Source organism: Blennius ocellaris, assembly GCF_963422515.1.
Source record: "Blennius ocellaris genome assembly, chromosome: 14".
NCBI classification, from domain to species: domain Eukaryota; kingdom Metazoa; phylum Chordata; class Actinopteri; order Blenniiformes; family Blenniidae; genus Blennius; species Blennius ocellaris.
In genome coordinates, this window is record NC_137663.1 from 22962515 (window position 1) to 22987935 (window position 25421).

At 43.6% G+C, this 25421-nt stretch overlaps 3 protein-coding genes across 8 annotated transcripts in view; 2 read left to right on the forward strand and 1 right to left on the reverse strand.

The window, feature by feature from the left end:
- Window positions 1–4300, forward strand: part of abr (ABR activator of RhoGEF and GTPase) — a 133891-nt gene extending 129591 nt beyond the window's left edge. For all 5 annotated transcript variants that reach the window (XM_080508799.1, XM_080508795.1, XM_080508796.1 and 2 more), the window contains 3 exons: window positions 10–115; window positions 1546–1699; window positions 2549–4300. In XM_080508799.1, the coding sequence (XP_080364925.1) occupies window positions 10–115; window positions 1546–1699; window positions 2549–2638 (350 nt within the window). In that variant the 3' untranslated portion in view covers window positions 2639–4300. The remainder of the gene's footprint in view (window positions 1–9; window positions 116–1545; window positions 1700–2548) is intronic.
- Window positions 4301–6082: 1782 nt separating this feature from the next.
- On the reverse strand, window positions 6083–22759 carry timm22 (translocase of inner mitochondrial membrane 22 homolog (yeast); the record flags this gene model as incomplete). Its single annotated transcript, XM_080509044.1, has 6 exons — window positions 6083–6680; window positions 6766–6838; window positions 7947–8143; window positions 9026–9334; window positions 10704–10933; window positions 22701–22759. 6 exons carry the CDS (start codon window positions 22757–22759, stop codon window positions 6604–6606), a joined length of 945 nt encoding a protein of 314 aa, XP_080365170.1. The 3' UTR covers window positions 6083–6603.
- specc1 (sperm antigen with calponin homology and coiled-coil domains 1) overlaps window positions 10446–25421 on the forward strand; it is a 75608-nt gene continuing 60632 nt past the window's right edge. The window contains exon 1 of one of the 2 annotated variants that reach the window (XM_080509368.1): window positions 10446–10514. The gene's annotated coding sequence lies outside the window, so the exon portion shown is untranslated. Of the gene's footprint in view, window positions 10515–22780; window positions 22872–25421 lie in introns of those variants that run through there. The other variant, XM_080509369.1, reaches the window with a different exon arrangement.

Below are 25421 nucleotides of genomic sequence, written 5' to 3' on the forward strand. Positions count from 1 at the left end.
CCCCCCCAGCTCTCTCTGACCCAGCAGCCAAGGAGAACTGCATGATGCACCTCCTGCGCTCTCTGCCGGACCCCAACCTCATGACCTTCCTCACTCTGCTGGAACACCTCAAAAGGTACAAACAACACGTCGCGGATCACGGGGGGGCCGACTCAGCGAAAAGTCTCTCTTTATTGTTCGTGGACATGTTGGCAAGGATATTTTCTAGTAAACCTTTAATGTTTAGAGGAAACCAAATTAGGAATCCAGACATGCTCTGACCTGCTGTGCCGAACGACGATTCCCGCTGCAGTGTAACCGAGAAGCACGTGGCTCATCAAGCCATCCGTCCATCCAGCTTCTAGCGCGCTTTGTCTCGCTGGAGGTCACGGGGGAAATGTTGCCGACCCCAGCTGGCGTTCAGCGAAAGGCAGAGAACATCCTGTACTCTTCATCACTCCGTCACAGGGCAAACGCAGAGAGACAGACAATAACAACCTCACACCACCTTTGGGCTGCGGGAGGGAAAACAGAGGAGCCCAACCACCCCCCCCTTCAAAACTAGTGAATTAGGAGTCATTTCTCAGCGAAGTCAAAAACCTGCTGGAACACAGAGGAGCTGAAATGTTCATGTCGGTGCAGTTTCTACAAAAAAAACAGCTTTCTCTTTGTAAGGCCTGGTGGTCCACATCTTCTAATATTCCCATAACCTTCGTGCCAAATTATTTAATAATGTTTATTTCCGGTATATTAAAAATGCACCCTCTTCCTGTTTCAATCTGTTTTTATATTTCCAGTGTGGAGTCTGCATGGGTTTTATCCATGTGATTCGATCAAATGTGTTAAACCATAGAAAAGTTTGACGGTTAATTGGGAACTTTAAAGGTCCCATATTATGCAAAATTCACTTTATAATGTTTTTCTAACAGTAATATATGTCTTCATTAGCTGGAAGTAAAGAAACTTTTTGCTTGCTCCATTTTGTCCAGCCCAACAAGAGATTGTGCTTTCATGACATCATGTGGGGAAATAACCACTCCCTCTGGTGGTGGAGCTCTGCCTGACGGATATAATGACTAAATTCAGTAAAATACGAAAAACTGCAACAGTTACCTTTGCGGTTAGTAGGAGCTAGCTTTAGCTACATGGTAGTAGCTGTAACGAGGTTCACCAGTTAACAGGGAAACCACTTAATCTGAAACACCAGAAAGCTCTTCTAATAAAAATGACATCCTTCTTCTAAACCAATGTTTTTCAACAGCAAAGTTCTGTGCTGCCATCTATTGGCGAAGAGTATTTATACATAGAAAAAAAATTGAAATTGGATAATTTCCCACGGCACACCTGACTATATCTCGCGGAACACCAGTGTGCCGCAGCACAGTGGTTGAAAAACACTGTTCTCGAACAATAGAGCTAATTTGAATATATTTAAACTTAGTTTTTCCCAGTTTGTTTGTTTGTTTGTTTCTTTGTTTTATGTTTCTTCACACTTGTCATCACTGTGAAGCTGCACGTTGTCGGTAAACGATGAAAAGGTCACGGGTCGTCCTCTCGCTCCCGCAGGGTGGCCGAGAAGGAGCCCATCAACAAGATGTCCCTCCACAATCTGGCCACGGTGTTCGGCCCCACCCTGCTCAGGCCGTCCGAGTCCGAGACCACCAAGGGACAGCACATCACGTCCGCCTCTGACATCTGGTCACACGACGTCATGGCGCAGGTACAAACAAGCTCGCTCGCCGTGCGTTTCGCTCCGACGTGACGGGGCGACACGGGGAGGACTGGTTTCACTCACACGTTTCTCCCAGCTGCTGGGAGACGAGCTTCCTGTGCACAAAATGTATATTCTGGCAGGATAAACAACCTCCAGAGTTGACATAAGTGGAGCGGCAGCACCGGCAGGAGGTTCGCATAAATCTACGACAGAGAGGCACAGTGTCTTTAGTCAGGCTCCTTTACGTTCTGTCTTGTGTGCGGCATGTTAAACCTCAAAGATCCTGAGTATACTCCCATGCCGAAATAATAAACCCGTATTTGTTGTTGCACCTTTAATGCAAGATGGTACGATTCAACGTTTTGTCACAGACTATTGACAGGTGAGGTTAGTTAAGGTTAAGAAGACAAACTGTAATGAAAACAAATGGTCAGGGTCGGGGAGGTGAAACAAAAACAGATGATTTCTCAGATGTTTTTAATATTTACTGTGAAACTTTATCCCCATTCTAACATGACACCAAGTTAATGAATAAACTATATAATGTAATGTAGCAATTTTTTTAAGAGTAGTCATGGCAACACAAACCTGAGATCCTGATATTATATTATCATGTAATGCCACTTTTTCCCCCTAGTTGGCGATGGTGGCTCAGTGGAGCCCGCCAGTCCAGTATTTTCTCAGCACTCACTACACCATCTTGTGGTACAAAGTGGCATTACAAGACGTCGCGACTATTTTTTTCTTGCCCAATCAAGTTTAGTTTTTAGCTTTAAGATGAAGTTGTAGTTTAGTCCTTGACATGTATAAACTGTTACAGAGCAAAGAGCGTGACGTGTTAACATTTCCCCTCAGGTCCAGGTGCTGCTCTACTACCTGCAACATCCTCCCATCACCTTCACCGAGCTCAAGCGCAACACGCTGTACTTCTCCACTGACGTTTAATCCCCCACCGACACGCCACCACCACCACCACCACCACCACCACCACCACCTCCACCACCTCCCTCAGGGCTTCATCTGGAGATGAGAGAGAGAGAGACTCCGTTCATACCTCGGTCCCCCGCCACTCGCCTCACCTCACCTCACCCCACCTCACCTCACCCCACCTCACCTCACCTCCCTCCCTCGGCAGGCAGCTCGTCTCGACTGTACAGCCCCCACCCACCCACCCACCCCCACTTTCTGCACCCCCACCCCGCCCCATCCTGTCCCGTGGAGCGAGAGATGGAGCGCACCGCGGAGGAGTCGTCCCAGTCATCTGCTCGTCATGCGTCTTGTTTGTAAATGTGAAGGAAGCGGGACGACAAGGCGCTCCGAGACCCCATCCCCCCACCCCCCACCCCTCCCACCGTGTGAAAGGTGGGTGTATTGGGGTCCGGAGGCCCCCGCCACGGTGGCTCAGGATCCTGTGTGGTGGTGCCCTTTCCACACGCTGGACCACGGATCTCAGAACCTCCAAACTTTTTTTTTGTTTTTTCTCCTTCCTGTTCAGAGGCATTCCAGACAACAACAACAAAAGGCATTTACATGTTTTCTAAAAATAACTTCCTCAGCTGTTTTTCTTTCCTTTTTTTTTTTCTGTCTTTCTGGCTTTGTACACTTGGCGGAGGAGACCGGGGTTGTGTGAGTGACGACTGTGGATGTACTTTACCGAGTCTGTGCGTGTGTGTATGTGTGTGTGTGTGTGTGTTTAAGGGACTATAAGAACTTTGGAAGTGTCTGGGACGCCATCCCAAAGAATGGCCGGGATTGTTTCTCTCTGTGCCGACAAACACGAGAGAGCCGCATCCCTCCCACTGAATCTTGGCCAAATTAGCCCTATTTATTTGAAATATATATAATATGTGTGCCTGTACAGTTCTGTGCAACTAGAGAAAGACTCTGAGGAGTCAGGTTTTTTTGAAGTTTATTCAGGTAGTGATGTTTTTTTGGTTGTTTTTGTTTAGTTTTTTGGTTTTTTTAAGTAAAATTTTCTTGATTCACCACGTTGTTGGTTGGTAAGCTGTACTGAAAAGATCACCGGGAAAACGTCTGCCAATGAGTTTCTCATCACGCTGTAGAGGTGAACGTGCACTCTGTGATATGAGGGTTGTAGGGGGAGAATTTTTAAAAAAAATTACACAGTGAATGGAACATTTAGCTCTTTTTTTTTGTTTTCCCTCCTCTTTTTTTTGTTCTTGTTGTTGCATTGCAAGCCTGTTCCAAGTGTCTTACTGCACCGGTATAATCTGTAGGATGATTTGTGTAGTTACCCTCATTGCATGTTCAGCTTGTCAATCAAACCAGGCTGGGTAACACAAAGGTAGGACTAACTAAGACTGGCAACAAGAAAAAAGAAAAAGAAATCCACTAAAATCCATCCATTTCTGCTTTGTACAAAGCCAACCTTTCTGCTCTCAAGCCTGCGACATATCTACAAATACTGTAAGCACTGCTAGATGAGTACTATTTGATATTTTTAATATAAGATTAAAACGAAATAAAAACTGTTGTATTTTACTTTCTTTGAGAAGAATTTCAATATACTGTAATATTGAGGCTAAATGTCAATGTGAACTTTTCCCCCCGTTTTTTAAGTAAAATAAAAGTTATAAAACACTCTCACACTGTGTCGCTTCCTGCTTTGACGTCCGTCACGCAACGGGGGTGGAGGAATCCGACTGAACCAGAGACATTACGTTTAAAAGTGATTGCAGGCACGAAATATTAGGAACCAAACGACAAAAGATGAATCTCAACTGAGTCGCTCCATCTCCATGACAACCAGGCTGTTTGTGAATAGAGGAGTGGTCTGCATATTAGACGACACAACCCAAGGCTGGTGTGGGGAAAAGAAGGTTTGGAGACTAAATATTGTTTGTGAAGGGAAAAAAAATCAATATATACTAATTTATCGATGATTCCCTATGTTATCGATGTATCCATCTATCTATCTATCTATCTATCTATCTCTCTATCTCTATTATCCAGCTTTGCAAACCTGCACCTGGAAAGCTCAGAACTAACTCACAATGATCCATCCACACTTCAAATATTAGAGCAGTAATACAAAGGCCATTTTGAAATGATACGGTTTTCACGTTTGTCATTTTTAAATTCATAAATCACATGAAAAATGCCATCAAGGAAAACGGTTCAGAAAGATATCAGTGGTTTATTTTCTGTGCCGGAGTGTCGATGTTGTATGAAACCACTACAGTGTTGTTGCACTGCGTATTTTGATGCCTGATCCTTTTGCTCACGTCCCTCCATATTTCTGTGTCTGTGGCTCCACTTGGTTTAGAATTTTCCACAATATTCAGCTGATTCATGAGCCACATCCTGATCACTGTGTGGAGTCTCCACATGGGCATGGAGCGCCCCCTAGTGGCCTATTGTACGAACTGTTCAGTGTGACCTGCGATGAACCCATGAGGTTTCGTGTTTGAGACATTTTTGCTTTTCCTCCATTTCCTTTATTATTTTTTAATTTGGCTGCAGTGATGTTTTTGTCTCAAATGAATCCTGAAACTACCTGTGAGCCGGATCTGAAGGGCTTCAGTGATCCTTATCCCGATTTACACAAGAGGGACCAAACAGATGTCGTCTCTTCTTAAAAGTTGCATAAATGTTCCTTGTACTTGTTGTTCCAACATGCTTTCCAGGGAATTAATCCGCAGATTTACTTCCAAGTCCACAGCGGCATAACATATGGAACTGTCTCATAAGTACAACCAAATATATGAGCGAGAAAACTTTTGTGCAACGTCAGAAAAGGAACAAGATGTTCCAAGTGAAGAGTTCTAATAGACGCTGGGGGAAACATCCAGTGTCTCATAACTCCCTCCTCAGAGTCCAAAGGAACTTCGTGACACACGTGTGGAACATTATGCACGCTGGTTTCTGGGTTTTTGGACAAACATCATTACAGTCGAGGCATAGAAAGATTTTTTTTTTACCCAGAAGGGCTCTGCTGTGTACCAGTTTATGCAGGATTACATGCAAAAGTGTGTCTTTCGAGGGCGTAACCATGGCAACATCTTTCCGAGATCAATAGAAACTGCTTTCAGGAAAACACCGAAGGTGAACTGGAAATGGTGACTTGACCAGTTTGAAGGGGTTGAAAGGATGGAAACTCCTCAGAACTTCAAATATGCACTGAAATAAATATTCTATCCAGCTGTTCCCTGCAGTTCAACAGAAAGTCACTGTGCCTTCATCATCCTCAGAACTGGCTTGTTTTTAAAATCGATAATCTCCAAACAGCCGATCAGAACTCAACCCTCATGCACCACCGAAGGAAATCTTGAAATATGAAAAAACTATGTTTGTTCTTTGGCTTGATGCTTTTATTTAAAACTCTTTTATAGTCTGGAACTACTCGCTTCATGTTTTGCACCATTTTAGAATTGAGCCTTGAACACTCAAACTGAATTGCGGGCTAAAACTGGGATTTGCTTTATGAAACAATTTCACCTTCGCTTCACAATGATTGTGACGTGAAACAAACGTCTCAGCATCTCCCTGATCCCCTCACAGTTTTTTTCTGCTTTTGCTCCTTGAAGCTCTCTGGCGCCCTCCTGAGGAGCTTCACCCCACACGTAAAATGGTATTTGTTGGAAAATGTAAAAAAACAGAAGAAAACATCTTGAAGATACTAATTAAAAAAAAAAAAAAAACATCTTTAATAGCCATAATCCTGATGTGGATTATTTAGTAACACAATCTCTTCAAAATGTCCACAGAATAACAATAAAAAAACAAAACATTAACATAAACATGTCTATTGAGCTCAGGGTGGAGAATCCTCCTGCACCGGCTGTCAGTCATACATCAGCTTTCCACCGACGCTCCACAATGAGGTGAAGACTCAGCAGGTGGACTCTGTTAGTTTTGTGATCATGTCCAACAGTTCCTCCCCTGGAGGTTCACCGTAGATAATATTCGATGGCGGCAGAGAAGGCAGCGAAGCCCCCACACCCCAGGACTCCAGCCTTCAGGCCGGCTGCAGGGAAAAGAAAGGGAAAGAAAGAATGTGAGGTAAATTTAAGACTTTAACATCCAATATTGAAGAAAGTCAAGTCACGTACCACGAAATCCAATTGCTCCTCCAGTCACACAGCCGCTGTACACTGCGTTCTTCCAGTCCGACACGCCCCTGTGCTGCAAAGACAAAAATGATAGGAAACGATAAAACACTAGTCAATCTTTCTTTTTGCAATTGGGGAAAAGTTATTTGTATGAAAAATGTCCAACTCTTGATTATTCTGTCCACTTCTGGAAAACATCTTTGTTGTTTTTCTCCCATCATGCAACACCGTGCGTCAAGATTGTGACTTAAACCTTTTAATTTAGTGTAAATAACAAGACAATGTCACGTCTGTCAGATATTCTATACTTGGTTTGTGTTTTGGGGGAAAACTAAGCCCATTATTATGAGACAGTGATGATATGAAAATAACAGATTTCTCTTGGTTATGCTTTCAATTACTATTCAGTGAAATTATTGTTACTAAGCATATCCTGCATAATTATGTACAAGCACACGATAACCATACCAGAGAAAGTCCACCATGAAGTTTTCACTCAAATACCATTCACAACAATATGAAACGTTTCTTTAAATAGTCACAGCTTGTGGAAGTCCAAACTGTTGTCAGAGTTGAGGAACTTCTAGTTTAAAGTTGTACAAGTTTGAGTCCAAAATAAGATTTCTATATGGCTGCGTGTTACTGTGACACATAAAAAGGCAAAATGACCATATCCAGCTTTTTGTTGTTTCAAAAAAGAATCTTACAAGTCAAAAAAACAATAGAAAAGAAAATATATATATTTTTGCATGGCATTCGTACAATGAAGTCATAACGTAGAGAAAACCGGATAAAAGTGTTTTGAAGACATCCAGAGAAAAGATTGCATATAATCAATAATATGTTTAATAATAAAGTGTAAAATATAATTCCTTTGTCAGTTTTACACTGATTAAAAAAAATACATTTAGTTCTGCTTTATAAAATTCACCTTTTCAGTTAAAAAAAAATAACATTGAAACATTGAAATTCTCTTCTTTTAAATATTTTGGTGGCATATAAAAAGTTTTAATGCTGTTTTTAGCAACATCGAGTCATTTTTTGACCTTTTCAATAACTTGTACATGCAGCTCTACTGTCATGTTTCCTGCATGTATGAACTCTATATTACGGTGTTGAGCGTGAGAGAACTGGATCCATATGTATGTATATGCATGACGAACAGACCCGATGTGACCTACTGATTCTATGATGCACTCTGTACAGGAGAACATGGCGCCCACGATGGCGAAGTTCTTGGCGTAGGACATGCCCCTCTGGCCCATGTCTTTCAGCACTTCTCGGGCTGTCGGCGTCCTCAGGGGGTCTTTGGGGTCGAAGCCGACGTTGGTGTCGATGCCTGCTGTGAAAACACCGAAAGCTCCTCCGAGAACGAAGCCTGAGGGGAGAAAAAAAATTATGTGTCAGTGAAGCACAGCCGCTCGTCTGATTGTTGAACTCAAAATTCATTTTAATTTGATAGTTCTTCGCATATATTTTCTATTCAGTAGTGTAACCTGTTTTTATTATTACATTTTTTCCCCGTTTTTAGCAAATCCATCTATTAGTGGTGAGTGGATCGATCCAAATAACGATAATATTGATACGTACGTTGGTATCGATATCGAACTACACCAGTGAAATTTGTTTATCCGGTGTATGAATGCATCCATCCTAAACACGCTACCTGAAAACAATAATTTGTTCTGGAGTGATAGTTTTGTACACTTTATTTATTAAAGAAAAAAATATGACAGTACAATGAACAAACATTTTTATCACGATAAATTATTTTCTGTTTACCAATAAACGTTTCCCAAATTCTGGTCTAGGTTTTAACTAATTAATAAACCAGAAGAAAAATCATTAAATCATTAAACTCATGAAAATTCATCCAGATTTAGCAATTTGATGATGTATTAGCCTTGAATCAGTGATACTCGCCCTGTATTTACTTGGTATCGGATCGATACCAAGTATTGCTGTATCGCACGCCACTACCATCTATTCTGGCTGTTTTAGCTGTTTTTAACCTGGAGATGAAACCAGTTTTAACAATCAGTACAGAATGCAAACAAAAAAACTTATTTAATTACATTTACATAATATGAAAGCTGGACGGAGCCACTATGGGGATCTGAAGAACCACATGCAGCTGCAGAGCTGCAGGTTTCAGACCCCTGATGTGGAATCAGTGTGGAGGAGTTGATTTGTGACCCTGTTTTCTTCCTAAAAACCTCAGATTGTGTCTGTCGGTGTCGGTGTCGGTGTCGGTGCTCACCTCCCACACAGGCCAGCACAGACTTGAAGGCGCAGCTCTCCATTCCCCTCTCGATCATCTTCTGCTCGTCGCTCTTGTAGGGCACCGGCAGCCCCCCCATCACCCCCGGGCTCAGCTCCTTCACGGGTCGCTTGTCCCCCACAAGGTGCTCCAGGATGGCGCTGTACTGGATCGTCGGACTGTCCGTGTCCGGCCCCGGAGAGCCGGGCCCTGCTGCTCCCGAGGAGGCCGCCATGTTTCTCAATGACAGAACGTGAGTAAATGTAGCGCGAGGCGAGCGGCGGCAGATTCGCCTCGTTTTGATGCGAACTGAGGGGAAAAGAAAAAAAAACCTTTACAGCTTTAATTTCTATATTAAAAAAAAAAATCTAGTGAAATAATGCACAAGCTTGATATTTTTCTTGTTAAAATGTTTTTGTTTTTATTTGATTATCAGGTTGTTGTTGTATTTTTTTTTTCAATCGTATCAGCAGATTCAACACAACGTCGACCCGCAACATGGCTGGAGCAGAAGTTATACAATGTGAGTTTGCTCCAGAAAATTAGTCAATTTGAGGAAAAAATTCATAAAAATCTGCCATTTTCCTCCAAATATCTGACTTCCTGTTGAGTTTTTGTCATTGCCATAAGATGATTTTTTTTTTTGGTTAGTCTTGTGACATATAAGTGCTGTGCTCTATCCAACCAGGTAGAATTTTGACATTGTTTGCACCATCATTGGCCTGATTGTTTCCTGATTGTCTGTAATGAATCATTTTACCTTCATATCTGAACTTTTGAATGAGTTCTTCACTTTTGGATCAAGCCAACACATAAACTGCCTCAACAGTTGCCACACAGCATGCATGTTCAAGTCTGAAGTGAGGCTTTTTGGGCTGCTCTCCCCTGGGTGTTCTGAAAAGCGTAGTAATGGGTAGGAGGGTATATCTTTCCCATCACACCCCAGCAAGTTAAATTATATTATAAATCAGAAAGTTCTCAATAGAGTTTAACATTCTTGTCTTGTGAGTCTTTGGTGCAGTTTTAGAAGTATTCAAAAATTGTATTTATTCAGCAGATGTAAATCCAGAGGTTATATTTTACAAATGTTGAACTGTTGTCAGCAAAGTTACGGCTTTGGTCTGCTCTCTCTTGTTGTCACAATAATCATCAACTCATTAAATAATGTATATAGTCTGATAGCAAATCTAATAATCACATAATTGTTTTATATTTGGAGCAGGGAATTCAGTCCATGTACCTCAAAACTAAATCTACAATATTTTGCTTCGTTTTTTGTGGTTGTAGTAAATAAACGTAACATCTATTTATCTACGTGAAGCGCGTTTTTTCTTGAGAAGACTACATTTCCCAGAAGACCTTTCGAGCACTGCACCAAACTCTCCCCACGCGCTCCACCTACCGGCTCCGGTGCGAACCGGCGACACACACTGATGACTCGCGTGAAGCGGCAGCAGCATCCCGAGCCTGAGGACAAACAGCCGAACAGGTGAGCCGAGCTCCTTGCTTTTTTTTACTGACCGTTTTCTTTTCTTTTGTTTTTTTTTTATTTCAACACCTCGCCTCGGCTTATTACTCCGCGACGTGTTGAAGTTGCGTGGCCGCGCTGTCACAGAGAGTGTCTCGCGCCGACTTGGGGTTTGTTTCGACTTAAAGACCGAGCCCGCTCGTGACTGACGTGAATGGCCACGGAGGATGTCCGTGCTGCAGTTCGGCGAGGCGCTTCGACCGGCACCGAGGGCTTCGGTGTTGTTGTTGTTGTTGTCGTCGTTGTTGTTTGTTTCTGCAACAGGGCGCCGGATATCAGCGGTACCTGCGACCTGGTCCTCGTGTTTGTCGCCTCGAGCGGCGTCGCACCACGCAGAGCAGCGAGTCCGGCAGGATTCCTCGTTCATCCTCTCGTCACATCTGCCGGGGAAACATGAATTTCACTCCCTCGGGGCTCATTCCTCCCCGATTCTTCCAACAATACTCTGTTGTGATCAGAATATATCTGTATCAATGCACATCTCTTCAATGTTCGAGGCCAGTTGGTTGAAATCCACTTTTTTATTTTTACTTGTTGAGTTAAGTTAAAGTCTTTCTTCAATTAGTGTCTGACGTGTCACCTTGGCTGCGTTGTTCTCTTGTCCCTCAGTGCACTTGGTGAGCTTTTTAAAGAAAATCCTGAACAACGAGAAAATGCAAGCAATGGCAGTTTTCACGTAGTGTTTACATGGACTCAAAGTCAACCGGACGAGCCTGATCAGATCGAAAATGCTGCATGTAAACATGTATTGGAAGATCAGATAAAGAAATGAATTGCAAGCAAATTGGGGTGATCAATGCTGATTCTTCTTTAATTTTACAGAGTCCCTGTATGTGCGTCTTCCTATAATCTAGTTGGGGTGAAACTGTGCTCACTGTGCATGTGTGTGATGTTTGTCAACATGCCATGCTGTTTTGAAAACAAACAAAAACACCACATGGTACTGTGGTAAAGCTTCTCTCGAACATATAATTATATTATCCTGATGGGACTTTGAACAGTGAGAAAGTTTCTCTGTTGTGTGCCGTTTCAAAAGAAACTCAACAAGCTAAGAAATCTTTAGGTTTAGTTTCACATCGTGTCACAAACAGCCAAGGATACATCGCAAAGCATTATGGGATTGATACACTGACTTAAGTAATTCAGACAAGTGACCATGAGAATGCTGCTATAGTACTTTAATGCATTTTCTTTTCCAATGAGAAAACAGAATTGAAGATAAAATTCTCACTTTGCTCTTTTTCACACCACTTTGGCAAATCAGATTACTTGCTAAGAAATGGCCGTATTCATTTTCTACTGTTTTGAAGTCACTATGTTGCACATTTAATTTCATTACACTTGACATTTTTTAGAAATCGGATTTTTCAAAAGTGTTTTAAAACATAATTTCCCCCCATTTTTCTTCTGTTTAGACAGAAGTTACTCAAACACACTTGAAACACCTTCATGGAAATACTGTTAAGTTGTCACGTGACGGTTTCTGATTGCACCCAGTTTCCACAGTGAAACCTTCACAATGCAGCTACATATTGCAATGTAAAGCGCCTTTGCAAACCCATGCATTATTATTATTATTACCGTAGTTTATTTGTTTCCACTCCAAACAGCGTCAACCGTTTTCTCTCACGCTTTAGAGTGGCCAACTATTCCTCAACACCTGCTTCTTTGAAAGCCTCGTCCCCGACATAAACATGGGAGTTCACCAGCTGATAAACGCACTAATGAATTTCCCAAGGCTGCTTTTGGTTTTATGTAAATTTCTCCTCTTGCTGCCAATGGCAAGTTGCCACTGGAGCCACCTCAGCGAGTCGTGAGCTGTTTTTTTTTCTTCACATGATCAGCTGGCCGAGTGCTGCTCATTAGTTCTCCTCAGGTGGAACAGTGAAATAGGCCTTGTTATGTTTTTAGTGCGCATATGTGTAAAGCGGTACTGTTTATTTCTTTTAATGGGCCTTTAAGTGCTTCCCGGTGGCGGATTATCCTGACAAAGCTACTGCGTGTTTTTCGAGACTGTTCCGCCAAAGTGTTGCCGAAACGTGGAGTAGATGTCTGAAACGGTGACGTCAAAGGACAAACCCTAACGATGGCTTCCCTTTGTGTAATTACACATTGTTGTGGGGAAGTGAAACTGTCAAATATTCTCAACGGGGATCTTTATACGTTTTTTTATGTCTTGATGCACGTGGAGGAGACTGGTCGTGAAGTGACACATGCACGGGTCCTCTGGGAGGGCAAACAAATGACAGCTTTCACTTCAGTCTGTTGCTTCTGATTATTCCAGAAGAAAAGAGCTCAAATGAGCGCTGCACCCGCCACTTACAAAGCGTGGAGTTAGTTTTTTGGGGGGTAATTACAGTGCTTGTTTTTGTGCAGGTTAGCCAACCAAGACGGGGGGGGGGGGATAGTTAGAAAACAGTCTTCTGAGCTGGATTTGGGATTGGCTGAGCTGGAAACAATAGCGCCGGGCCATAATGACAGGCAGTCAGACTGGAAGGTGAACACATCCGCTTTGTCGTCACTCACCTTTCACAGACGGAAAATCGTTTCCTTTCTCCGTGTTGCGTTTTGCACAAGAGCCCGAGGCGGCGAGGCTCGCACGAAAACACGCCGCAAATCACGACGACGCTGAATCACCTTGCTACTGATCTCACAACAAATGCATGCGGCTCTTGGTGTGTGTCCTTGTAAAGAATGCCGCATGGCATCTTCCTCCGGTTTTCTGTTGCTTCGCTCATTATTCCAGCCCGTTCCTGTCATTGGCGTGCTATTTATAGCCGGGGGTTGCGTGTGGGGAGCACCAGCGTCCAGTTGTGCAGCCGTGAAATGGCTTATTCTGTGAGACAGACACCGATATCGGGTGATCTCCTTGACTGCTCCGCTGAATGAGAGGAATTTGGGTGATTGCGGGACGTTATGCAGGGAATTTAAGGTCTCTTCTCATCGTCTTCGGTGTCCTGCAGCCATTCACATTAACTCAAAGGCTGTGAGACGACGGTGAGAAAATGAACGACCAAGAGTTCTCGTCCCCACGTGCTGCGATTGTGGTGTGAAGTGCGTCAGCGTGGCGGTGAGGTAACAACCGCGCTGGAGTGACCTTGTCCAGCTGTGGTGGGACTGGTGAAAGGAGGACACTGCAGGCAATGGGTGTACTCTGATCACCGATACGTTTCTCTCTGTGGAAGGTCGTGCTACCCTTTTAAAATGACCTGCTGACTCACTGCAAAGTGTAACATTCATATACCCTCCTGCTCCACAAGCAAGAAAACATTCGGTCTCAGTGATTAGGAGGGAAAATTATCATTTTAAAAGCGTCGCCTTTGAAGTGTAGAAACCCCATAAGGGCACGGGCAGAACATGAAGACTTCACACACAAGAACATCTGCCCAGAAGGAAACACTGGATCACTAATGGACTCTCATTATGAGGCAAGTATGCGACTGCGTCAGGACTTTGTCACGTACGCTGATAAACTTTGGGTTTCCGACCACACCTCCTGTTACGCTAACCGCGGACTAATCCAAAGACAGGAAGGTTCCTGGGAAAGATTGTGTCATCAAACATGAGCGGACTCACTTGCTTTCACTGCCATTGATGTTGATTCACCCGGATGTTTGCTATGTGGAGAGAAATTACAATGTCATGGTGATATATATATCTATAGTTATATATATATATATAGTTAAAACTGCAAATATCTATTAGGTTATTATTTGTACTGAAGCAAATAAACCAAAGTTTGATATCCTTCGTTTGTACGACTTTATCCAAAGTTGATTGGTTACACCCTGGACAGGTCACCAGTCTGTCACAGTGTAAACACACAGAGACAGACAGACCCACATTCACACCTACGGGCAGTTTAGAGTCACAAATTAACCTCAGGCGCAATTTTATCGAGCCGTGGGAGGAAATTGGAGTAGCAGGAGAGACACTGCACACACAAGGAAGACGTGCACAGTCGCCACAGATCCGACTCGAGGTGCGAGTGTTAACTGTGCAGCCTCCAGCGACGTGTATTTCTGTAGCAAACTGATGGAAACAAGTTTATAATATATGTTTGAATCCGGTTTCAGACCTCTGCACGATACAATATTGAATGGAAGGATAGTTTGTAGATGGGAGGAATAAAAAGGGAGATGAGAAGAAACACAAACGGTTCCTGGTGAAAACCGCTGCATTGTAAAGGCTCATCTCTTATACACACACATCAAAGCTCTATTTAAATATTGTTTGGAATAATCCTGTCTACCTCCTGCCAAAGTTAAAGGAACATTTGCACTCTTCAGGCTTTCTTGTGATGTTTTTTTTTAAAATTTGGATATTTCTATTATTACATACAATGAAATCAGAGGAAAGTTAAATTTATTGCTGCACACAGCTCGTTGAGCAATAATTCTGTTGAACAGTGTCAGGGGTTAGCTGCGAGTGTTGTAAGTGCTCAGTGACTTAAGTCTGAGTGGTATGTGTGTAAGTGTGTGTGTCCTGTTGTAGCCTGCCATAACCAGTGACTGCTCTATCAGTCCAAATATCCATGACCTCCTTCTGGAATGTTTTATTGTTGGAATGTAATTAATCAAATCAAGACAAAGCTGCCGTGGTCGTTAATCCAAGACGTCAATTGAGACGGATCTTATCAGGTAACACGGAAACTCAAGACTAAACAGTTGTGTGTGTGTGTGTGTGTGTGTGTGTGTGTGTGTGTGTGTGTGTGTGTGTGTGTGTGTGTGTGTGTGTGTGTGTGTGTGTGTGTGTGTGTGTGTGTGTGTGTGTGTGTGTGTGTGTGTGTGTAGACGGGGTGCAGGTTCATAAAGGGATCAGCTTTATTACTGTTTCCTTTGCATTCTGCTGCTATCAGGTAAAGTCATCACCATAAACCGGCACCACGTGGATTTAAAGGTTATGTTCACACTCCTTGTGTATTTTTCTCATGGACCTTGTTTCCACTGTGCTTTATGTTCCGCCTGGGGAAATCAAGCAAAAAGATGACAGATCATTTGCATTTCCGTTGTATATGCTTCAAGAACCTTAATGATTTTCCCAACAACGAAGTGAGCCGAACTAAATCCACTTGTAGCTCACAATGTCTTTGAAATCGATACAAAAATCCAAACAGTTGTATGAGTTCTTCCTGGAATGTGCTGCGGGAAAACAATAGTTCCAACAACGGTCCCCTCTGGTGTTTATTTCTTTAACACATCTTCACTCAGTGTTGTGGCTTTAAACTTCTCCACGCCTTGGTTTTGGACGTCCTGGGATGGTTTCTCTGGTTACTTGTTCTGCTCCAGGGTTCAGATGTCCAGCGTTCCTTCTTTAAACCACCCTGACAGAGCAAACACACTACTACCATGTTGTTTCTGAATAATGAGCCAGTGTGTGTTGCAGTATGAATGATAAGATTTGAGTTTGTTTCTAAGCGACCATCCACTTGTTGTGTATCTCTGTGGCTGTGTCGACCCTCTTGGCCCTTCCCTTCCTCAGCAGGCATGGATATCTTATAAAAATAGCGGCATTGGTCAGAAAGATATGTCTCTGCATGTGTGTGTGTGGCGAGTCAGCTGTCAGTTTCTCACTGGCACATTGAGAGAGGAGGCACCAGAAGAAAGAGTCCTTATCTGTCCCAGAGAGGCGAGTGGCATGTCCTTTACAGCAGTGGAGGAGGCTTTAATTGAGGAGATAAACAGATTAGAGTAGGAATGAGTAGCAAAGTTGGATGAATAGAAACCGCCCCCTTTCTTGCAGAAAGTGTTGTTTTTTTTAAAGGCACAGATGGCATGACATTCTGTCTTTATTTTTTCCTTTCTGCTTTTGCCTATACGTCATCTTCTGAAAGGCCAGTGAATAAAATTAACTGCGCCGGCACGCTGTGATTTCTGTTTTGTTTGTTCGTGAAGGGAGGAGGCAGCTCCAAGCATCTCTCTAGCCTCTGGCTATGTTTTGAGTACAGAAACGTCCAGGAAGCAGGCTGCATACTTGACAAGCATCGCAGTCGATCTCGCTGGTTCCAAGGAATGCAACCGAAAAATGGGTCATCAGGGCCGCATCCGAGGTGAAGCAGAGACGGTTTTCCCCCTTCAAAGGCGGCATTATCTACAAAGAATTGCCATGCAAGACAACGCGGATGGTTTTTTTTTGTATTATAGATTTATGGTGGCGGAGCAAACGGGACGGGCCAGTTTAAATGTGAGGGTGTTTCCAAGTCTGGGAGTGTCATTAAAAATGTTTGCTCACTGCTTGAAAGACGTCTGACCCTTTTGTAATCTCGTTCGGTAGCTATACAAGTCAAACTGAACACGCCCAGATTGCACATCAAATAGCTCTCATGCCACACAACTCCAGGTCTATCCGTGAGTGCGTGCAGCGTGTCGAGAGACTCCACAGGCCCCGAGGACGGAGTGCTCCATTTCAGTTGGCCTGTAATCTCACTCAGTGGCGTCGATACTACGATGTTCCATTGTGGAAAATCACTGAGCTCTGCTTCGCGCCTGTTTTTTTTTTTTTGTGTGTGTTTTTTTTCTTTATTCCCCTTCACAGTCCTCGTGGACACTGCACTAGTATTTCCGTGGAAATCCGCCCACTCGCTCGCTGCACATGCGGGCCCGGCCAAGCAGACTTGGGTGAAAGTAGCAGAAGTCTGTGCAACGTGGCTCCGACCGGCCGTTTATCAGACGGGAACTTTGACACCGTCGGAGCAGGAAGCTCGGCTCTCTGGGGAGCGTGGCTCTGGGAGACACCAAACTGAGGATGGAGCCAATGAAATATGCATGAAGACCAAATCTATAAGCAGTCTTGAGCCTGATATATCCAGGACGGAGCAGTTTTTTGGGGGGGGGAATGATGGATGAACTCGGCTACTGTGAGGTGGTACGATTCAGTACATCAGTCAGATGTTGGTTGTTTAGAAACGGGGTAGTTGTTAGAGGGGCAATAATTGCAGCTTAGTGTCGAGCAGTCTTGCTTCATAGGAATAAAAGGCCTCTCCTGGGTGCACTCAGCCTTCAGCCAGAGTCAGCTGACATTGGTTCCAGGACCGAAGTCGAATAAAGTTTTAGAGAAGATATAGGCGAATAACTAAAAAAAAACAAAAAACATTTTGTTCCCTCAACAACAGAATTTCACCACTCAAGATGTATCAGTGTCAATATTTAGGGGAGAAATGGCTTTTAAAGTTAGATTTATGTACACAGCTCATGCAACTACAGCGCCGAAGCAATTTTAATAGCACACATTGCAGGAAACTTTAAACATGGATAAGTTCCCTACATCTCTGCTTGAATATAAAGCTCAGCGTTAATGAGCCTGGATCCCATAGCGAGCACATATTACTTTGAAAGTTTGGGAACCCCTGCTGTGCAGACCCACGGCCCATCCCAACAACCTATTGATCTTTGTCCAGATTGAAGAAACTGCCGACTCGGCACTTTCCTCGCCGACTCGGCTTTCGTCTCATCTCTCGGTGAACTAAGAGATGCTGATTTAAGCTGCAGCTTTTATTATCGGACTATTTCATGTTGGGCAGTGGAGAAGTAAATCTTCCGTGTTTAGTTTTGAGAAATACCTACAAAGCACAATATACCAACTCCATACATGTGTACATGGGCTTTAGAGCTATAAATTCATGGTTCTCTGTTCCCTGCAGTGCAATTTGAATAATCTGTAGTGCGTTGGTTGTTGTAGTGCGTTTCAGCGTTTGCCATCAAAGCTTTGCTCTCATTTAATTCGCCTAAATAACTGCCGACAACAAGAAAAGTGGCACAGGATTGCCGCTGTGTTGTTTTGCGTGAAATTAGGCACAGTTCCCATAATACTACTTTCTGCATCCTGTTGTGTACGAGTTTCACATCCCTCAAGACCAAAGGGGGAACACAGAGGGAGAACAGAGACCGTCTCGCAGCATGACATATAAACTAATCCCACACTCTTCCTGTTTCACTTTAGCTGAGACCATGACTTTGCACACGTTGCGTTCCTACGTCCAGATGTGGTACAGATGCTGCCAACGTGGTCAGGCACGATTAAAACGTCAGCGAATGCAAACGCACAAGTACACATGCAAGTGTACTTCATTGGGATACTTTGATACTCAAGTGAGATGCGTCTCATGCATGCAGTGTTTTATATAAAGCGGCAGTAATCTTTCCTCAAGCTCCATTCAACTGCTGTCATGGTAATCCGATAACCTTCACTTTGTTTAGTAAGGAAGTTATTTACAGTTCTCTCGGTGCCGTGAGCAGCATCCAGCCAGTTTCCACAGTTACACGTCGGCACTGCCGCAGAGGCTTGGGTGTTGAAATTAGACTAAAATAAGAAGCCAGCTCCAACTGCGCCCTCCGCCCAGGCAGAGAACTGCACGTACAGTCGAATCACAGCTTAATCCTTCAGAGGTATTTGCTTAACCAGGACTGACAGTGACCACACTGACATCTGCTCACCGGAGCCGTGTATTAGAAAGACTATATGATATGATACATATCGTAGTACAGTACTGTCATTCATCTGAACGTTTGGATGTTTCTGTGAAAGAATGTATTATATAACAAGAAGACTGACAGATATGCCATTTTAGTTTAGTGTCTCAAATGTTTTAGTTTTTTTAGGATCCCATTACAGTACAACAAGGATTAGGCCTTGGGATAAGTTTAGAATCCGAGTGTGAGATTATATCTTTTGAAAATCTCGACAGCAGTTTGGGATCCTCCAAAAAGGGCTGGAGGTCAGGGACAGATGGGCTTTGTTGCCCCCCCCCCCCCATTTATCAATTTTCACAACAAGGAAAGAAAGAAAATGGAAGGATATAAAAATGTGATATTTTAAAAGTGGACCTCCTGCCTTTTAGGGCTGAAGGACGAAGTTCTCCATCGATGAAACATACATTTTACACATGACAAGTTGGCTACACTAAAAAAAAAAGAACACTCAAATGTGCTGTATCTTCAAGATCAACGTTAATTGAAAGCACACCTTGTGAGTCCATTGTCCTCCAGAACCAGGTGGGATCACAGCGTCACCGGATAAAAAACGTCAAATTGGCCCGAGTGTGTTGAGCGTCGGTCGCAGGCTGCAGCTTGACTTGAGTTGCTCATGGGTGCATTGCAGTGCTTATATTTCAGTTTTTACTGCCATGAACGCTGTGAATTGAGACGACGTCTCTCCACCTTTATCGCCATGCTGGTTTAAAATCACTGAGTTGTGAGTGACTGCTATGAAAATTAAGCCGCCTTGCACATGAGGGAAACATGTATTGGTTTAACTGACTAGTATTTCGTCGTTTTAATTGTTCAGCTGACTCGCCGTTCGCACCCCTGCTGCCTTTCGCCCCAATGTAAAAGTGTGGTATACTGCTGGCGTCTCTGCAGAAACATTGAATCTCGTCGTCTTACCACACTGCACTTATTGTTTGTTTCTGTCTCAACTTTCACATGCCCTGTGATCACAGTCGAAGAAGTTGTATTTTAAGCACACGGTCAGCTGATTCTCAGCTTGTTCCACATTTGTCATTTGTTTTCCCGTCCTGTATGACGGTGTTGTGTCTGCGTGGTGCGGCTGACTCAGACCTCTTCTCCGCGGACGGACGGAGGAAAAAAGGAAGAGATTAGCAGGCAGGCGGCGGCCGCCGTATGAACTTCAGAGTGTCCACGGTCAGAGACGTGTGGCACTGCTCGGCGATCCATTCTCTCAGCTACTCGTGTCACACAATGTAGGGAATCCCGCCGACAGCCCACCTCTTCAGCTCAGCATCCAGCAGCATGCGCCTGTTTCCCATCATCGTTTAATAACACTGGGCCCGTATACTCCAGAGGTTTGCCATTTCCTGCTTCCAAATTTAAACTCCCGTAAGTGGCTGGCTTTAATTTGTGCACTGGAGGGTGGCAGTATGGAAACTTGCAAGTTTCCTGAAAATTCATTAATGCTGGCCTCTCATTCTCCTACGTTGTTTTTAGTGGGTGTGATTGAACTGAAGCAGGTTGTCAATCTCCGTTTCTCCCAAGCCGTGCTCCATACTGCAGATTTTATTTCGCCGACGCTGTAAAGTAGCCGATGAAAAGCAGCAGCTGGTGATAATGTGACTATAAGAAGAAACAGTGAACGGTCAACCCTTTTTTTTTTTTTCCCCCTCCACAAAGAGGATGCCATTTTTAGTAACTCCAGCTCTGTAGATGACGACATCTCGGCTCGTCTCCGTGCTGAACTGCAGATCGGCCGTTCTACTTCACTTTGGGAAGAAGAAAAGCTTGTCACCACACATATTGCACGGTTCACTAGAACAGGAACACCTCAACATTACTGCCCTTTCTATTTTAAAACGCAGTTTCTTTTCCCTTTAAGGTCGAGTGATAGGTCCTGCAGTCATGTTGAGTCACACAGTTATCTGCACTATTATTCATAAATGAGCTGGAGGGTATCAGTAAGAATGTACTGACGGCTACGCTTTTGCTTTACAGGTTCAAAGGTCTGACAGTTACTGTGTTTTATACTCAGACGTGCCATTTTCCCTCCTCCTGATGAAATATCGCAGGGTTAGAGTAACGTATATAGTATATACCGCCTTCCCAATGACTTAAGAATGGAGCAAATGTTCAATCTGATTCCATACAATAAGATTCTAAACAATAAAAATGAATGCAATTCAGTATATTTGACTTATACAAGACTAATCACACATCCAGCTGACATACTGCAAGTATGATTGTTGATGGCATGAGATAATCAAACTGGTATTGAAAGGGTTAAATTACGAAAAAAAAATTAATTCTTGCTAGTATTTTGCAGATTTGAGATTTCTGTGCAAAAGTAAAAGCTTTTATAGCTTTTTAGGTTTTTTTTGTTTTTTCTGGATGCATGAGGGTTAAAGTAAATAAAACTATTAAATCGGAGTCATGAAGGGGAAAATTCACAAATAAAGATCACATAACTTGGTGTCATGCAAAGAGGGTAAAACTTTAATTGTCAGCTTTTCTAATGACGTTCCCATAAAACGAGTTTGTTGGTAATGACTGCTGGGATCCATTTGCAATAAAAAAAATATTATGAAAGAGGCTTATTATGTAGGCATGCAACTGTCATACCTATAACTTACTGCATGCTTTGTTCAAAAGCTAATTTTATCATTTGTCTTTGTCACATTCAGTAAAGACGGAATGTGTCCTTCTGTGGTTGTTGTGTAATCTGACGTGACTCCATAGAAATATGTGACACAAATTCTCCAGTCGAGGAGCTAGTGTCATCGAGCGCACGCAAGCTCCGTCAAATCACAGAGCAAATCTGGGATCTGCAGCAGGTTCTCGACAGTTTGTGCCGCTCTCTGAACTGTTGCTCAACTCCGTCGCAGCGCTCCTCCCAAAATGCACTTTTCTGTGGTGGTGTGTTGGGGTGTGGTCAGACCAAGTTCCTCAGCTTCACCGCCCGCCACAAACTGAAGCCCGTTTCATCCCGGCCCAGTAGCAAACTGCGCTCTCTGCCCACACGCTCTGCAGTCTTGGCGAGCTCCCTCGCCGCGGCATTCAAACAAGAAACCGTATGGGAGAGGATAAAGTGCCGACCCCCTCCGCAAACAATCCACCCTCGTATTATGAAGTGTTTGTGAGACAAAAGTTGGCTTTGTCTGCGTTGGTCGGTGTCGTTTGTGCCCAAACGGTTTGCATGTCATTTGGAAATAAAGCGCATGTAAGTCAATCTGTATTTTTCTTCTTCTCGAGAGAGAAGAGGGAATGCCCAGAAATGTCTTGAAAGCGGGATAAGACCTTGTTTTTTTTTTACACAGTTGTGGTTTTTGCAAATATAGGAGCACAATAAACCTGCTGTGTCTCGCCCACAGAGTGCACACATGGCCCCGCTCAGGTCAAACCAAACCGCCGTCCTGTGAATGAAGCACAGAGACCTGTCTGTGTGATCACTTCTAATACAAGTCATCCTCCACTGCCTTCGCCCGCAAGTCTTCATGTCACACGGTGAAGATCCGCTCCTCCTCCTCTTCCTCCTCCTCCTCTCCGTCTGTTCCTCACATGCGGGGCAAAACCCTGGAAAAACTGCGAAAGGAGAAAAACATGCCGGCGGCCGAGGCCGCGGATCTCTCTCTTCCTCTTCTTGTGAGAGCGAGTGAAAGAGGCAGCAGCATGTGCAGCGCTGCGGTTGGCAGTACTTCCTCACCCTGACTGCTGCATGGAGGCTCGCAGCAGCCGCCGCCGCCGCCGCTCCTGACCCGTCATTCTCGCCCTCTGACGGTCTCTGTGGAACTCTGCCAAGGACGCATACTTTGGTCAGTGGTGCTGGAGGGCACTCAGGCAGAGAGCAGGCTTTTACACCGCATCCTCCGAACACGTGAGTGAACTGCATCACTGTCCTCCCAGGTTGTTTTCCTCCTTTCTCTCTTTTTCTTTTTTTTTCCATCACTCACTTTCCCATTACCGGATGACATTGACTTCCTTCGTGTCTTCAGTGATCGCCGTGGAGCTTTAAAGGAGCAGTGAAGTTTATTTTGGATCAAGGTGGAGTTTGAAAGAACATCTGGTGCCTTTATTTCTGCCAGGGTTTTCACTTTCCTATCAACGACCACAGCACCTTTCTGAAGGGGAAATGTGGGCCCCGCTAAATTTTGCAATCCGTTATATACGTCGAGGTAGCATTTACGCAAGAGTTTTTTTGTTTTTTTTTAACAGCAGTGGCTAAACCAAAGGAAGCCTTGTTTAGGTTCACTTTATGCTTACAGTATGTTATATTAAGGTTTCTGTAGATCTTGAAACCTACAGAGTGAAGCCGGCTCAGGAGAATGTGATGATGCTGAACAACCCTCAGCCCATAATGGTGTATATTTACATGGTAGTGGTCAGGATTTTATTGGATGAATGTACATCTTTTTGTGTGGCTACATTACTGATTATTAAAAAAAAAAAAAACACCAGTTATTTCACTATTTACAGAAAATACAGAAAAGTTCTTGTGGTAGAAGCTCATGTTAATATTAGTTAGTCGACATCTCATGTTCCTGTCTGGAGGTATGAGTGCAGCAAAATCTGTGTGCTCTTTATCAAATAAACAGGAGTTTAGTAGAAAAGTAACAGTAAAACAACATTACTAAAGTTTGTGAGCAGGACAGAAAGAGACAGCATCTCACAAACTCTTCCCGTTTATGTAACGAGTAACAAAGTTTAAAGGAATTCAACGATCACAATTTGCTAATTTCAGAACTGTTTGGTGGTGTGGCAGATATATTTCTGACAGTGAAATCATGTTTAATCTAATTAGGCAGATATAACAGGAGCGCGGCAGAAAAATCAGCGAAAAATCTACATGAGTGACACTGACAGGATGTCGGTTCTTGTGCTCAGAGAGCAGCATGAGATGGGCGGATGCTCCAAACACACACACACACACACACACTCGGAACATTTGAAGTGGAGCTCATATTTAGATTGCAGAGCCCGTGCATGAGGTCAGAACATGGTCGGGACTGGTTAGCCGAGAGTTCCCTCTGTGGCCGCGAGGCAACTTTTGGTTTTGGCGAGCTCGGCGGGCCGACTTGTGCAAAGTACGCCAAGATGTGAGCGTTTCCTTTGTTGCTTGTTCGACGGTAGAAAGATATGCATAGAGCGGTTATTAATAGTTTGTCGGTTTCAGTTTTGTCATGAGGGACTTTCACTGCCGGTTATAATATCTTATAAGTGCAGGTTTTATTTTTTCTTAAAGTAGAAATTGACATCATCGCCATCTGGGAGTGTTTCTTTTATGCAACATTTCCACATCATACTGGAGTTGTTTTGATTGACATGACTTCTGTTTTTAAACCTTGATTTTCATCCGTTTCGATCAACACTTTATATCACGTGTCGGTGTGAATCTGGGTTTTGTAATGAAAGCACGTCGTCCTCTCGCCCGGGGTTGTATCCGATCAGATGATGTGCGTCTCATCCAGGCCCAAACAGATAACCGTTGTCGGTTGGTCTCGACTCTCTGCGCTTTTGCTTCTTCTTATCTCCTTTCAGCAGCTTCAGAAACTCCCTGAGAAACTACACCACCGCTCCGTCCCAATTCAGGCTTCATGCTCAATCCGGCTTTTATTGAAGCGATATAATTAAGACAAGCTGCGCTCAGGAAACCTCAAATTATGCTGGGTTCTTTAATTTTGTGTTTTTTAGGACAAATTCCATATTTAGCTTTCTGCCAGCTATGTTTAAGGCACAACGTCATCATTTTACATGTGTATTTTGTCGAAACAGTGCAGGCTGACTTATTGCAAGGTTCAGTAAATGTCTAGTAATTTACGTTCGCTGTGCTGCCATCCGGTGAGGCTGAAGTTTTGCTCTCTGCCCAGGATTCTGTAGATAGTAGAGCAAGCCATTTGTCTTGTTATACCGCTTCATCCAGGCAAGACGCATCCTGGGTCGTTCACTAGTCCATCACAAGACAAAATGTGAAAATAGACAACCAGTCACACCGACATGTGAATCTATAGTCAACAATTAACCTCAATGTATGTTTTTGACGAACCAGACGTATCACAAGGAAAAGCACACACAGAGGGACAACATGCAAACTCGCCATCAGACCGCAGCACAGGTTCGTACTTCAAAATATTTAAAAGGGAAGAAATCAGAGCAAGATTTCAGAGTCACTGCACTGCACTCGTGCAAAATGGTGCACCTTTCCCAGATGTTTGTGTTGGTTGAGCCGTTGTATTGACTCTCTGACCGCATCAGTATCGTAATCGCATTTTCCAAAGTGTCCTCGGTTCACGTGGGTCACGTTTCCCGGTCTCCGCGGCAACCTCTCAGGTCTCTGCGTGTGAAGGCTCGACACGGAGAGCAGAGGGGAAAGCTGCAATGTGATGAATAATAGATCATTAAAACTTGAAAAATACATATGCTACATCTT